The 13,892-nt window shown below is 37.9% G+C and overlaps 1 protein-coding gene across 1 annotated transcript in view; it reads right to left on the bottom strand.

The window, feature by feature from the left end:
- Nucleotides 1-2,933: 2,933 nt before the first annotated feature.
- The window catches only part of LOC126750886 (protein single-minded), a 193,457-nt gene continuing 182,498 nt past the window's right edge, over nucleotides 2,934-13,892 (bottom strand). The window contains exons 7-11 of the mRNA XM_050460658.1: nucleotides 12,979-13,163; nucleotides 12,670-12,776; nucleotides 10,261-10,414; nucleotides 8,226-9,910; nucleotides 2,934-5,215 (exon numbers count right to left, since the gene is read on the bottom strand). Of these exons, the coding sequence (XP_050316615.1) occupies nucleotides 5,199-5,215; nucleotides 8,226-9,910; nucleotides 10,261-10,414; nucleotides 12,670-12,776; nucleotides 12,979-13,163 (2,148 nt within the window). The 3' untranslated portion in view covers nucleotides 2,934-5,198. The remainder of the gene's footprint in view (nucleotides 5,216-8,225; nucleotides 9,911-10,260; nucleotides 10,415-12,669; nucleotides 12,777-12,978; nucleotides 13,164-13,892) is intronic.

The raw sequence follows: 13,892 nt of genomic DNA, 5'->3' as shown, positions 1-13,892 counted from the left end.
GGCGAAAAAGGAATAGCCAAAATAAGGTGTACTTTTAGATTTCATGCTCCAATAAGTGGAAATAATTGTCAACTATTAATTTACCTCCTTGTTTATTATATACGTTTCGGGAGAGAGGAGAAAGATCAATGGTAGAAATAATGGTCTCTAGTGGTGGTCTGTTTAATAGCGTAATCTGGCGACCTATGCCCGACTTTATTTTTGTGAATAACCGTACCTTCGTTAACTTTAACGAAGCTAACTGGGTCCGCTTCACAGAATTTACCTAGAGTATCTTCACCGCCCTACCCATTCCTATGGACGTAATCGTTGGCGAACGTCAATTTCGCAAGGTGTTTACAGCTGCTACCGCTCGCTTCATCTCGGTTGGAAGAATCACGGAACTCCGCCCTGATTTCCCACTTGAAGCAGCTAATGAAGGCGATACCTTATGCCATGCCGATCGCTGTGATCTCCGAATAAGGGATCTAAATTTGGAGATTCGGCAAATGGTAAATCAACATAAGCAGACAAAATGGATAGCGCACCTGAAGTCTTGCAACCTCTACACTAGCGTGACTATGCTTCGGACTACTGTCAAGGCTTTGTATAACCAGAAGAGATATGAAGACAGAGTTGAAATTCAATTTAATTGCCATATCTCGTCGAAGAAGTGCGCGAGCTATTTTAGCTGGTAATTCGCATTGCAACTTTCGGTAGGCAAAGACAAATTATGTGTTACCCGACGGCTGCGCAAAATGCCAAAAGACTGCGCACCTCTTACTTTCACTGATGAGAAGGTGCCAGTAAAGCCAAATCCTCTAAATCCATTCGCTCTGATGGAATAAACATGCTTATGCTAAAGCACCTAGCTCCATGGGAGTAAAGTTCCTCACCAAGGTCTTCAACCTGTCGCTGACTACTCTTCAAATACCCGATGTGTGGAAAATCGGAAGTGTGGACTCACCACTGAAACTTCAGAAACCCGCCAACAAAGAAGAGTCCTATCGCCCGATAACTCTCTTTTCCCCAGTAGTCAAAAACGCTTGAGGCCTTGCTACTCCCGACTTTCACTCTACACCTGTGTCTAACAAACCTCCAGCAAATCATAGTGTCATAAACGCCCGTATAGTTCATGACCTATCCGAGCATCGTCGCTTTGGACTTGTCAAAAGCCTTTGACAGAGTCAGTTACACATTGCTACTTGAAGACATCGGAAAATCTACGCCTCCTCCAGGTCTGAAGAAGTGAACTTTGGACTACCTGAGCGGTCGGCAATCATTCGTACTGTTTCGAGGTAAAAATTCTAAATTGGTCCATCACTCCTCATTCAAATGCGATTATTGCCAAGGTACAGTGCCGCAACAAAATCCTCAAGTCTCTAGCCGGAAGCTCATGGGGGAACAGCACGTTGCCTGGGCCTGCCGTTGGACTTATCTGAACCTTATCACCCTAATGGGGACTACATAACCATTACAAGATAAACAACACAAGTTCTTCTGTCTATATATACGCGCACTGTTCCTTAGTTTTGAGATTTGATCTGAAATACTGCACACATCCTTTTTCCTCATGAGGCTATTTATTTGTCGGAACGACCGAAAACTTTTATACTTGATGATATACTTGTATGTATGTATGTTGCAAAATTTTGAATTGATTATGCTTATAGAAAATCAATCTATTTTATAAGTTTTAGTTAAGGTAATGTTTTTTATTTACGTGAAGTATCGAGTTTTTCAATAAAAGCGCTACAAAAGCTCCTTCCTGTAAAAGTAAATTCGATGCCATTATGTATGGAACTAGATTTCTTTTGCATGGCCACCACAGGCACGCTTGCAGAAGTCCAGATGCTGAACCGAATTTTCGACGGTTTTCAAGTATAAATCGGCCGATACTGCTGTAATATTACGTTCGGCTTCGTTAGATTGACTGGGCCATTTCGTGAGACAACACGTTCACCAAACTTAGTTCTCTATAAATCTATTGTGACATACTTTTGAGTGGTAGCAATTCCCATTCACAGTAACGTGCCGGTCTTCATCATCACGGAAGAAGTACGTCCCAAAGACGCCGCCGGCTCATAAGCCGCATCAAACCGTAATTTTTTCGGGACGCAATGGTGACTTATGGAGTACGTATGGATTGTTGCCTCACCAATAACGTATATTTTGCTTATTGACAAAACCATTCAGCCAGGAATGAGCCTCATGAGAGAAGATGATTTTTCAATAAAAATCTGGATAATTTTAAAGTTGTTGCTCAGCCCAATTCACGAAAGATTCTGGTGGTCAAGCGACTTCAGTTCTTACGTCAATTTTATTTTGTAAGGATGTAGGTCAAGATATTTTTGCCGAATTCGCCACAACGACGTCACAGAGATGCCCAACGTTTGAGAACAACGTGTGAGAGACTGATTTGGGTCTTCCTCAATTGATGCGCTAGCGGCAGCAATATTCTCGACACTACAGGCACTTCTTTGTCTCACTGACACGGGAACATTTTGTACTGTGTCTGTGGATTAAAATTTTTCCACTAAACGCTCAATTGTTGATCTGGCAGGACGATTATGATGACCATGAATTGGCGTAGCGCTCTTAAAGTTGAGGCCACTAACTTCGAACTTCGAATTTAATAATTTCGACTCGTTTTTGGATCGTATAACTTTCCATGTTGAAATGGCAAACCTTACTGAAGAAAAATGGCAAAAGAGCGCGAAAAAATATGGCGTCGTTTGCTGTCCCTATCGGTCTACTTTTGTAGCGGCCCTATTGAAAAACCAGTTATCTACTTGGAACGTTATAGTTTCCGTTAACTTTTGAATATCTGTAAATGTATAATACAAGTATATATAAATGTGAAGGTACTTACTGTTTTTTTTATTGCTTGCCATTCATAATTAATGATCTTCTTTTTTTCGTATTTATAAAATTTTATTTATACACTCCTTTATTTTACAATAATATACCGTTATTGCTTTCGAAACTGTTTACTCAACTGTTTGTTACTTTGTAGATATAAATAATTTACTTGTATATTTCATACAAGGCTTATGCTTACATACATACATCTTTATATGTGTTTACATATGTGTATTAGTTATAAAAATGTAAAGTAATAAATACAGTTACTTAAAAATAATATAAAAAATTTAAAACATAAAAATATTTTCCATTTAGTTGCACGTAAAATTGCCACACTCATACATACATACATTTAAACTGCATTGCCACTTAAAAATAAAATTTTCTTTCCAGTTTATTGTCTTTACAATGTTTCCGTTGCTGCTTATCAGCTAACTAATAACTGTATATATAAATAATCTAAAACTTAGCGAACAAATAAACATTAAAAATTGCACTAATTTTCGAATTTTTATCTAAGCTAAATTTAAATTGCAAAAATACATATGTATGCTCTGCACACTAGTGGGGTAGTAAAGATAGAGGCTAAAAATAAATTACAAAAAAAAAATAAAAGTAATTTTAATGTAGAAAAGCTTAAAATAAATTAGACGTCTATTTACGCAAGTGCTTGTGTACTCATATGTGTGTATAACCAATATAAGTTTGACATTAGGGTGGGTAAAAAAAAATACGAATGTTTTTTTTTAAATTAGACGTCTACTATAGCAAGTGCTTGTGTACTCATATGTATGTATAACCAATATAAGTTTGACATTAGGGTGGGGCAAAAAAAATCCGAATGTTTTTTTTTTTAAATTAGACGTCTACTATAGCAAGTGCTTGTGTACTCATATGTGTGTATAACCAATGTAAGTTTGACATTAGGGTGGGCCAAAAATCCGAAAAATTTTTTTACTTGCTGCTCTTTATAATAGGTTCTTAAACAGCTCTAAGAAAATCTTTCGAAGTTCAAACTATTTTTCAAAATTTGGAAGCGAAATGTTAGTTTTTTTTATAATAAGAAGAAAAATAGAAAACTGTAAGGCGGAGCAGCTTTCCGTTACAATTGAAAGCTCATACGTGGATACTTAGAGCTGTCTAAAATTCCATTTTCAGTGTACCGCGAAAAAAAAATTTTATATTTTTTTGATGCACCCTAATGTATATATGTATGTATTTATGTACATACATTTTTTGTGATGTACAGCTAGACTTATTTTGAGCTGTCTACGAACTTATTTTTGTTTAGCAAAGTGAACAATTTTTTTTTTTTAGATTTTTTGGGCACACCCTAATGTTTATACTTATATTCTATTTGAGGTCAAGCTAGACTTTCTTAGGGCTGTTTAAGAACCCATTTTCAGTGTACCAAGTGAAAAAGCAATTTCGATTTTTTTTTGACGCACCCTAATGTTTATACATATATTCTAATTTACGTCAAATTTCGCACTTCGCAACAGCTTTCAATAATTTTTGACGTCTTTGCTAATTTCAATTCCGTCAATATACCATATTACTGTATAGCATAGGTAATACGCACACATACATATACATATACTATGTATATATGTATATGCACATATGTATGTGTGTGCGAAAATTTCAAACCGACATTCTTTTAAACACCCGCGCTTGACGTCGCTAATACCAATTATAACGGAATAATTGGCAATAAAAATTTATTTGCACTTTCATTATACCCGCAGCTCACATGCTTACACAAAAATACACACAAAGGCACACATTACATATGTTATATACATACACATACTATATACATATCATATATTGTTATTTTTATATACTTACATACAAAATTACTTATTCACAGTTATTGCTACAAAAATTTAATAATTATATAATTGCTTTGTTTTTGTTGTTTGATGTGTCACATTGCTCAATTCATTAGCTTTTGCTTATTTAATTATTATTTTTAATTTTATATTGCTAATAAAATTAACATTTGTTGTTGTTGCAATCACTTTTAGAAACGCTGCATTAATTTTCTAAATAATTTTTTGTTGTATTCCATACATTTTAGTCAATCATATTGTCAGCTGTCAAAATTTGTCATAAATTTTTTCCCATTAAATGCATGAAATTTTGACAATTAATCTTTGTGTGCGCTAATAAAATTTGATTTTAATAATTATAATTATACATACATATATATGCCAATATTTATGTTTGTATAAGCCCATAAAGCTTAATTTGGTTTTGTTTGCTCACTTTTATTGCACCTAACTGCTTCATTAGCGGGTTATTTTTAGGATAGGTCTCCGTTAGGGTTCAGCAAACTTTGTTGTGCTGATTTATTTGCGTGGCGATTCTGAAAATGATAATGGAAGAATAATATTATTGAGTTATATAAAACAGCCTAGACGTTTGCCATATACATATTCGTAGACATATTTTTTGCTGACAGTGTTTTCAAGGAAGTCCTGTATTATAAAAATTTGAAATAACTTTTTTTTTTATCAAAATTATTATTAAATTACACTTTTGTTTTAGGAATAAGGTATACTCTTGATAGAATGGTGAAAAAACAAAAATCGAAACAAGTCCACCATTTTTCGAAGCTAAAAACGTACTTAATTTACCGACAAGTCTTATGTAGATAAAAAAAATATTTTTTTCAGTTAGTGCTTAGAGCTATCGCCACGGTGTCTTGGAAAAGTTGATTATAAAGATTGGCAGACTAATATGTATATGCTTTCATGGCTAGGCTCGGTATTATGGAACCTCATGTATGACGGGGTGCTAAAAAAACAGCAACCAACAGAGTGAAACTAATAGCGTATGCGGACGATCTCATGGTGGTAGCAGTGGCCAAACAATTAGTCGACCGAAGAAATCAATGCAATGAGTGCTTAAATGATCTAAGCCAATGGTTCTCTTCTGTGAGTCTGGAACTGGCGGAGTACAAAACGGAAGTTTTACACATAAGCACCAGGAAGGTGGAAGAACGAAGAGGAGAGCTCAGCATGAGGGAGTGCGAGATTACTTCACAGCCGCAGCTGAAGTATCTGGGAGTAATATTGGATTCCAAATAAAAATTTAAAGAAGACCTGGCGTATTCTTCCGGTAAAGCAAACAAAACATAATGCTCTAGCGAGAATGATAATCAATAGAGGCTGTCTGCGTACCAGCCGACGATTCTTAATAGCGAAAGAAAAGTGTTCCGTAATACTGCATGCGGCACCAGTATGGATACAGGCAATGGATATAAAACCGTATGCTAAACAAATAATTGTAGTGCATAGGCTTTCTGCAATTCGAGTAATAACTGATTTCCGGACTATATCAAGCGACGCTGCTGAAGTACCAGCCAGTATGACGCCTATTGACATCCAAGGAGATGAACTCGAGCAATTATAACAGCTAACAGCGTCTAAAACAGTATCGGGTTTGCCGATAGAGCACTAAAATGTGGTAGAAGCGGTGGGATTCCTCATCCAAAGTGCGCTGGACGCACCGACTTATACCGGACGTCCCCTCGTAGATAGACAGATGGCATGGGGACCTGGATTTCCATCTGATCCAAATATTTAGCGGACATGGGTACCACAATGACATTAGTCCGAACTAACCAACGTGTACAGAGTATATAGAAGACTCTGATTATTTTGTTGCCCTCATTTTTCAAATACAAGGGAAAAACTAAAAACCACACTCGGTGGTAGTTTTACGGTCGATTATTTATCGACACGTCATTCGACTGATAAATGGAAAGCTGTTAGCGAAGCGTCAGCCTTCATAATGGCAAGACTGAGACTTTTTCAACAGATTTCCGTCAGTCCGCATAATAGAGGAAACATCAATGCTCTGTCCCTCCCACGAAGTAATACTTATCCGGTGGTTTCGTGGGAGAGTATTGAGTTGGGAGTAGGTTTGGTTTAGTACTCCGGTTTTCTGTGCTTTTTCCTACCATAAAAAAATGATTTTATGGTCCTATGTAATAAGTCCTAAATTTTTGTGTTGTCGTAATTTAGCCATAACGGCTTCGCTATCCTCCAGTTAGTTGTAGATTTCCATCTAGTTTGAGTTATTTGTTCAAATTGCGTAATCAGCTTTCTATTGATCGTCACTTTTGGATACGATATTGTCTGTGTATTTTGAACTTGTGTAGAGAGGCTCCTGACTTAACCAACTCGTCTGCGATTTCGTTACCGAAAATGTTCCTGACTCCAAATATAGACAAGTGAAGTTGAACTGCTAGTGCGCTTAAAACCTTTCTACATTTGCTAACTATGATGGAATTGATCTTTGCTGACGACAATGTTAGCAATGCCGCCTGGCTATTCGTGTATATAATTACTTTTTGTGTCCGCCCATAGTTATTCAAGAGAAACTCACAGGCCTTCCTGTCCTGCCTAATACTTGCGCTTGGAAGATGCTAGTTGCGTTTGGTAGATGACAATATAGAGATATATCTAGATCCTCGCAGTATACATTCGTCCCAACACCGCAGTCCCGTCAGTATAGTTTACAGTACGATCCTCTTACTAAACCTCTTCGCTATTAAAATCTAGTGGGAATTATCACCTAGTAGTCACTATTGATAGTATATAGTCTGATTTATTTACATTCGTATCGAACTTCTTCATCGCTTTGTCAATAACTCTTCCTCTTCCAAGCACCAATCATGTTAATTCTTATGGCAGAAAATATTGCCACTTTCCGCATGAAAAGGCCACGTCTATGAGCAGTTGGTGCAAGAGCATATAAAGCATATTATTGGACACATCTTGGTAACCCATGGACAGGTTACTCTCTGAATACAATAGTTTCTAATGAAATATTGGTTCTTTAATGTTGACCACCAAACCAGCGCATATATTCACATGACTATATTCGTATTCCAGTTCCTGGTGAGTATCCTCTTGCATGTGTAATACGCCATATACGTTTTTCTTAACCCGTTTCTTAATATTCAATTTCAGTTCAGTTTGGTACCTGTCTCGACTCTCATCTACAAATTTTGGAGCTTGGCGAATCGAATAAACAACTTACAAAAATCAAGTAAACTAGCTTAAGCAAGTGGAGGTAGATAAAGATTTAAGTCATTCACCAAATAGCCGAGAAGAGAATCATGTTTTTTGAGAAAGTTGGGCATCATACGTTTTCATGTGGACTTGGTTGGCTTAGAATGAAATTCAAACCATATTTTATATAAGATAAATTTGATGGATGAAAACATTCTTTAAAGAAACTATATTATAAAAATCTAATCACTTTTTAAGTGCAGCAAGTTAGACTGTGTGTCACTGTCATCCCAGCAATATCATGTATAAACTTTCTTAGAATATTAAGTCAAAAATTTTTGACAGTAAACTCACCTTTCCGTTCGGTAACTTCAGGAGACTTCGTCCGCGCATTTCTTGCATCACCGCTAGTTATTACAGTTGACGATTGTTGCATTGCATCCACAGCACCTGTATTTGATAGCGTAAGCAAACGGTGACCATGCGAGGCCAAATGTTGACTCAAATGCTGATGATGTTCCGACGGCGTAGTGTTCCAATGGAAAGAATGCTGCGCTGTCGCTGTTGCATGTGGATGATGAGCGACTACGAGCGGTACACCATCGGGTGATGTAATACAGGACGCATATGGATCTGCAACTGGCACCAACGGATCGGACATCCATTCGAAAGAAAAAGCTGGGCCCAGCGTCTGTAAGCTGCCGTAATTCGAACCCAGTGTGCCTGTAGGCGGTGCGCTTGTCGGTGTAGGTGGTGTAGTTGTAATACAAGGACTAAGCTCCTGCTGTGTGGAAGACGAACTGTCAAGTGAGAGTTTCTGCGCGGACTCCGACCAAGGTGGACTGGGATTCCATTGGTCGATAAAGTCAGGCGGTTCGTTGGGTAGGGACTTTTGTATGAGACGCGGACGTGTCGGCACAACGGTAGCGAATATAACCGAGGCATGCGACTCGGCTGGTGCGCCAATAAGCGAATGTGGTTGCAGATGGTAGGGTGTATCGATTTCGGTGACTGTTGTTGGCGTGTCATCGGTCGCGTCATCTGGTAGGTAGAGTGGTTCTAGTTTACCGATTGCGCGACGCTTGGAGGGCGGCGAGCTGAGGCGCTGATGCTGCGTGGAGCTCGCATTACCATTGGTATTGATATTGGCAGCACTGTTGAGGTTATGATTATGTGTGCTGTTGTGATTATTGTTGGAGCTGCTGTGATTGGCGCTACTGCTGTTGTTGTGTTTATTATTGCCACTGGTATTGTTGTTGTGTGTGACATAATGTGGCGTGGCAGCATTATGACTGGAGACGGAACTATTCGTGCTGCTGCAACGCATTTGTCCATCCACTTGACCGTTAGTAGGTGAACGCGCGCCATTCAAGCCGATCGGTGGTGCACCGACGCCGCCGGGCACTTGACTATAATCGACTGGTTCCGCACCGACACGACGGTGACATAAATACGGACTGACGGCCGCACCATTGATGACACCCGCATGTCCCGTCATCGCCATGCCGCCATTACTTGGCAAATGATGTTGCAACTGTTGGCCTTGTTGATGATGACCACTCAAATGCGGCGCTGGCGAACTTTCCGCGCTACCACAGCTGCCACTCCCCACACTCATGCTGCCACCGCTGGTCGCGCCGGTGGGCGTATGATATGCGCCGCCATACGACGCCGTCGTCATGTGATGATACTGATGATGTGCATGTGTATGTGTGTGTGGATGTAGGTGTTGGTGTTGCGTGTGGTGCAAATGTGTGTGCGTTTGATGCGGATGCAATGCGGCGGCATAACCCGCCGTTGCGGTGGCTGGAAGTGTGGCCGTGGTGCTGGCGGCGCCCGTGTGATGATGATGCAAATGCGAATGCGCGGCATGGTGTGCGTGATGATGGTAGTAGACTGCCGCCGCGGCTGCTGCGGCCGGTGTTGTCGGTGGCACACGTGTGGGCGCATCGAAAGCGAGTCCGAATTGTATCTTCGACTGCACCGAGTAGTAGTGGTAGAGCCACGAATTGGCCAGCATTACCGAAGCCTCACGTTCGCTATGGATTGGAGTGGAGTGAAGAAAATATAATTGCGTTGTGGTGATGTTGTTGATGGTTGAGTTGGCGAATTGGTGTTGCAAAGAAAATAGAAAAAAAAATTGATTAGCATGCTTGCTTTTTGTGGGTTAGATGTAGGTGCTAACAAAGTATGGCTTGTGATTGCGTGAGAAACGGAAATGAGTACGCGAAATTAGTGCAAACGTCTGCCACGTGATTTCGTTAGTGGCGTTTGTTCGAGGAAAAAGTTTGTTGCAAATAAAGGTGGGAAATAAATTGTACTTACCTTATTTCGTCTAAATCTTTGCATATTCTTTTTAATTATTTAATAAGGCAGAGTTCTTACTTACTTTAAAACCTGGTTGGTGCACACAATAACCGGCTGTTGGTTTGTGTCTTGACTATCGCGCACTTGCAGCACCACGTGCACCCAAATAAAATCGCCTTGTCTTCGTTGCATGCGCACCAATAAAATACAAGAGCGATCCTGCTCAGATTGAGTTACTGAAATTAAATAAAATATTAGTTTTAAAAGCGTCCGCTGTGAACAAAATACATTTTATTATTGACATAGATATCCTTTTTAAGACATTCTTAATTCGTTGCTTAAATCATCGATATATAAACTAGTTGATTTTGAGACTGTAGACTATTATAACGATGATATACTAGTATAAGAAATACAATGGGTTTTAGGACTCTCCGTCGTTTAGAAAGATGTATGTATCTACTAGTATATCCTCTCTGTCAATGCGGTCATCAAAGAGCTTTGTATTTCTCAGTTTTTCTGTTATGTTTTGTGATGAAGAGGCCATAACTAAGCATTGAAAGAGAATCAGCTAGACTGAGTAAGATACTGTCTAAGGAACACATCAATATATTTTATTAAAAGACCGTAAGTGTATCCTGAAACACCTCTTGTGGAGAATTTCTTGAGAAATTACTGGAAACACACCACCCTGTTAGTCAGCGAACCAATGTGGTAATCTGACATAGTTACTTGCAAATAGACAGACCGATCCGACTACATAAGAAACAAGAAGAAAATTATATGCGCTATAAACAGCTTCTTGCCACTTAAAGCGGCGGGTCCGGATGAAATTATTCCCATATTGAAGCAGAAACTAAAAAAACTATGACTCTAAGGCTACAAAATATCTGTAAGGCCAGCATTTAACTATCTTACATCCTAAGAAGCCGGAAAGGAGGTTATCCCTAAACCAAGCACAAGAACACGCAAAAGAGATTAGACTTATAAGCATTCTTCATGTTGAAGGTTCTGGAAAGGCTACTAGACTTACACATAAGGTTGCTTGTAGACGTCTTAATTTGGGAAGCAGCAGCAAGTTCTGCTATAAGAAAAAAGGAATTAGGAGGTTGGAACAGCTTACATAAGTAAATTAGGCTACATCCTCCCAAGGTTAGATTTAAATAGTCAATTTCGGGTGAGAATACCCGACGAGAATGGAGAAGAAGTTCAGCAAGGGATGAGGACCTATTTTATCTATACCGACGGGTCCAAAATAAACTACTGAGTGGGGGCTTAGGTATACTCCGATGGTTTCGCTTTCAATCCGCCTAACAAACTCAGTCAGCATCTTTCAAGCAGTGGAATATTAAGTATTGAGAAACCCTGCGAAGTTCTATTGAATAACTACGGGAAGATACAGAAAGCAACCATATACACGGACAGCCAGGCGGCATTGCAATGTTTGTTGACAGCACCGATAATTCCAGCATTTTCCACAACTACAAAAAGCTTTAAGCTCACTGGTAGGTAGAACTCCACTTGTTTATAATTTGGGTTCACGTTCACAGAAATATCTTTGACAACGAGAAAATAGACGAGATGGAGAAACTAGAAGCCTGTTTAGACGAATTCGAGGCGGAGTCAATACCATGCCCACTGAGAACGCTCAAAAGAGATCTTTTTGAACAAATAGCTTAGAACAGATAGAACTCAGTAGTAAGCAGTAAGATAATAAAGCAGATATAGTGCAAATATGACAGAAAGAGGACCAAGGGTCTACTATTTATTACAAGAATTCGTATATACAGACTTACAGCTACTATAACGAGGCACTGGCTTTTTGGAGTGGCAGTACTCCTATCTACCTACCTATCGAGAACAATATGAGATAAAGTTATACACTTTTTTCGTTAACCTACATGGATTTTATGTGATGTCCCCCTAAATGTAGGCAACATATACTACTTTGTAAAGAAAAAATGCTAAGGAAAAAGTAGTATGCTTTTAGGCTCTTAACTAATATTATAACTGGTATCAAACTGGTTCTAACTGGTTAAAAAGTAGTAAATTATTTCTAAAATTAGTAACTCGATTATATACTACATACGAACATATACTACTTTGTAAAGAAAAAATGCTAAGGCAAAAGTAGTATATTTTTAGGCTCTTAACTAATATTATAACTGGTATCAAACTGGTTCTAACTGGTTAAAAAGTAGTAAAACATTTCTAAAATTAGTAACTCGATTACTTTTTAAACATCTTGCTTAAAAATTTAATAATAGTTTGAATTATTACTAACACCTTTTAAAATAATACTTTTTTGAATATGCATTGTAGTTATTCAACCTTAAATAAAGCGAAAATTATTCTTATACAAAGGAAATTAAGCTAAATAAGTTTACTTTATATAAGAATAATTTTCGCTTTATTTTCTCTTTCAACTATTCGTTAACCTTTATCCTAAAATCTTTTTACTACTTTAATTTTGTTGACTTTTAATACTCACTCAGCCGGTGTTTGCTTTGCGCCTCACGCAAATTCTCCGAATGTAAGAGATTGTACCAAGAGAGTCCGTGTATATCGCTTTTGCTGTAACCCAAATGAAACTCGCCGCTGTGGACAAATAAAAGAGAAATAAAAAATATTTTAATTAATAAAAAATAAAATAAAAAACAATATGTAAACAAAAAAGTTATTAAACAGATTGAAAATAAAATAAAAAAAAAAATATTAAATTTATTTTCAAATTATACAGCTATTTAAATCAGGTTACAATTACATAGTATGTATATCTGAATAAATAAAATAATCTCACTTTTTATCGATATGCGCAATTTTCATATCCATCGAATGTATGGTGGTAAACACATTGGTGGCACCCTGCACCACACACTCGCGCGTCTCCGGCATGGCAATGGGTGTGCATGTGGCCAAAAAGACCGGCTCGTTGCGGCTGCAGAGCGGCAGATATGACAGATAGTGACCCTGAACTAGCACAACCTGCAAGAGAACGCCAACAAAATAATAAAATAAATAAATGTTGAATCAAAAATAAAAAATAAAAGCGATATTAAATAAACAATGCCAGCTTGTGTTGCACTTAAAGGTTAAAATATAACTGATAGACTCGTAAGAAAATAAAATTTAACTAAAAGCGAGCGTTCGGTGCGCTTTTCCATTACAAAGTCACTGAGCAAAAACCGTTCGTAACCGTTTTATTTACTTAAAAGAAACACATATGGTTTTGTTGTTGCACTTTTAAATATCTCCAATGCTATGGTGAGATACATATATTGGCACTCCATGCAACACACCCTTCAAATGGCTGAAGTGAATGGCCGCAACGCAGGCACAGTTGGTGGCGTTTTGTTCGGCTTATTGGCCGCCTGCCAGTTTCCGTCGATAGTTCATAATTCAAAATTGTTTGGCGGCTTTTAATTTTTATAAATTACAACAGAACGGTTTATTTAGTAATTTATGTGCCTTAAGCCTTGCAGAGATTGTTAGTTTTTTGCATATTTTTTTGAGTTATTATAATTGCTATTTGTTTAGAGAAGAAAGGAATTTTCGAAACTGAGTTTGAGTTTAAGTTTAAGGTTTTTGAAATTTATGTTTTGGATTTATTCCGCTCAGACAGAAATTTTTAACAAACGATAGCTTTTATTTCGTTTTCCTCATATTTTTTCCTTCATATTTTTTTATAGTAGTCCCTCAGTTTTAGATATGTAT

Source organism: Bactrocera neohumeralis, chromosome 2, assembly GCF_024586455.1.
Source record: "Bactrocera neohumeralis isolate Rockhampton chromosome 2, APGP_CSIRO_Bneo_wtdbg2-racon-allhic-juicebox.fasta_v2, whole genome shotgun sequence".
Classification (NCBI taxonomy): Eukaryota; Metazoa; Arthropoda; class Insecta; order Diptera; family Tephritidae; genus Bactrocera; species Bactrocera neohumeralis.
This window is presented reverse-complemented; position numbering and strand designations above follow the sequence as displayed.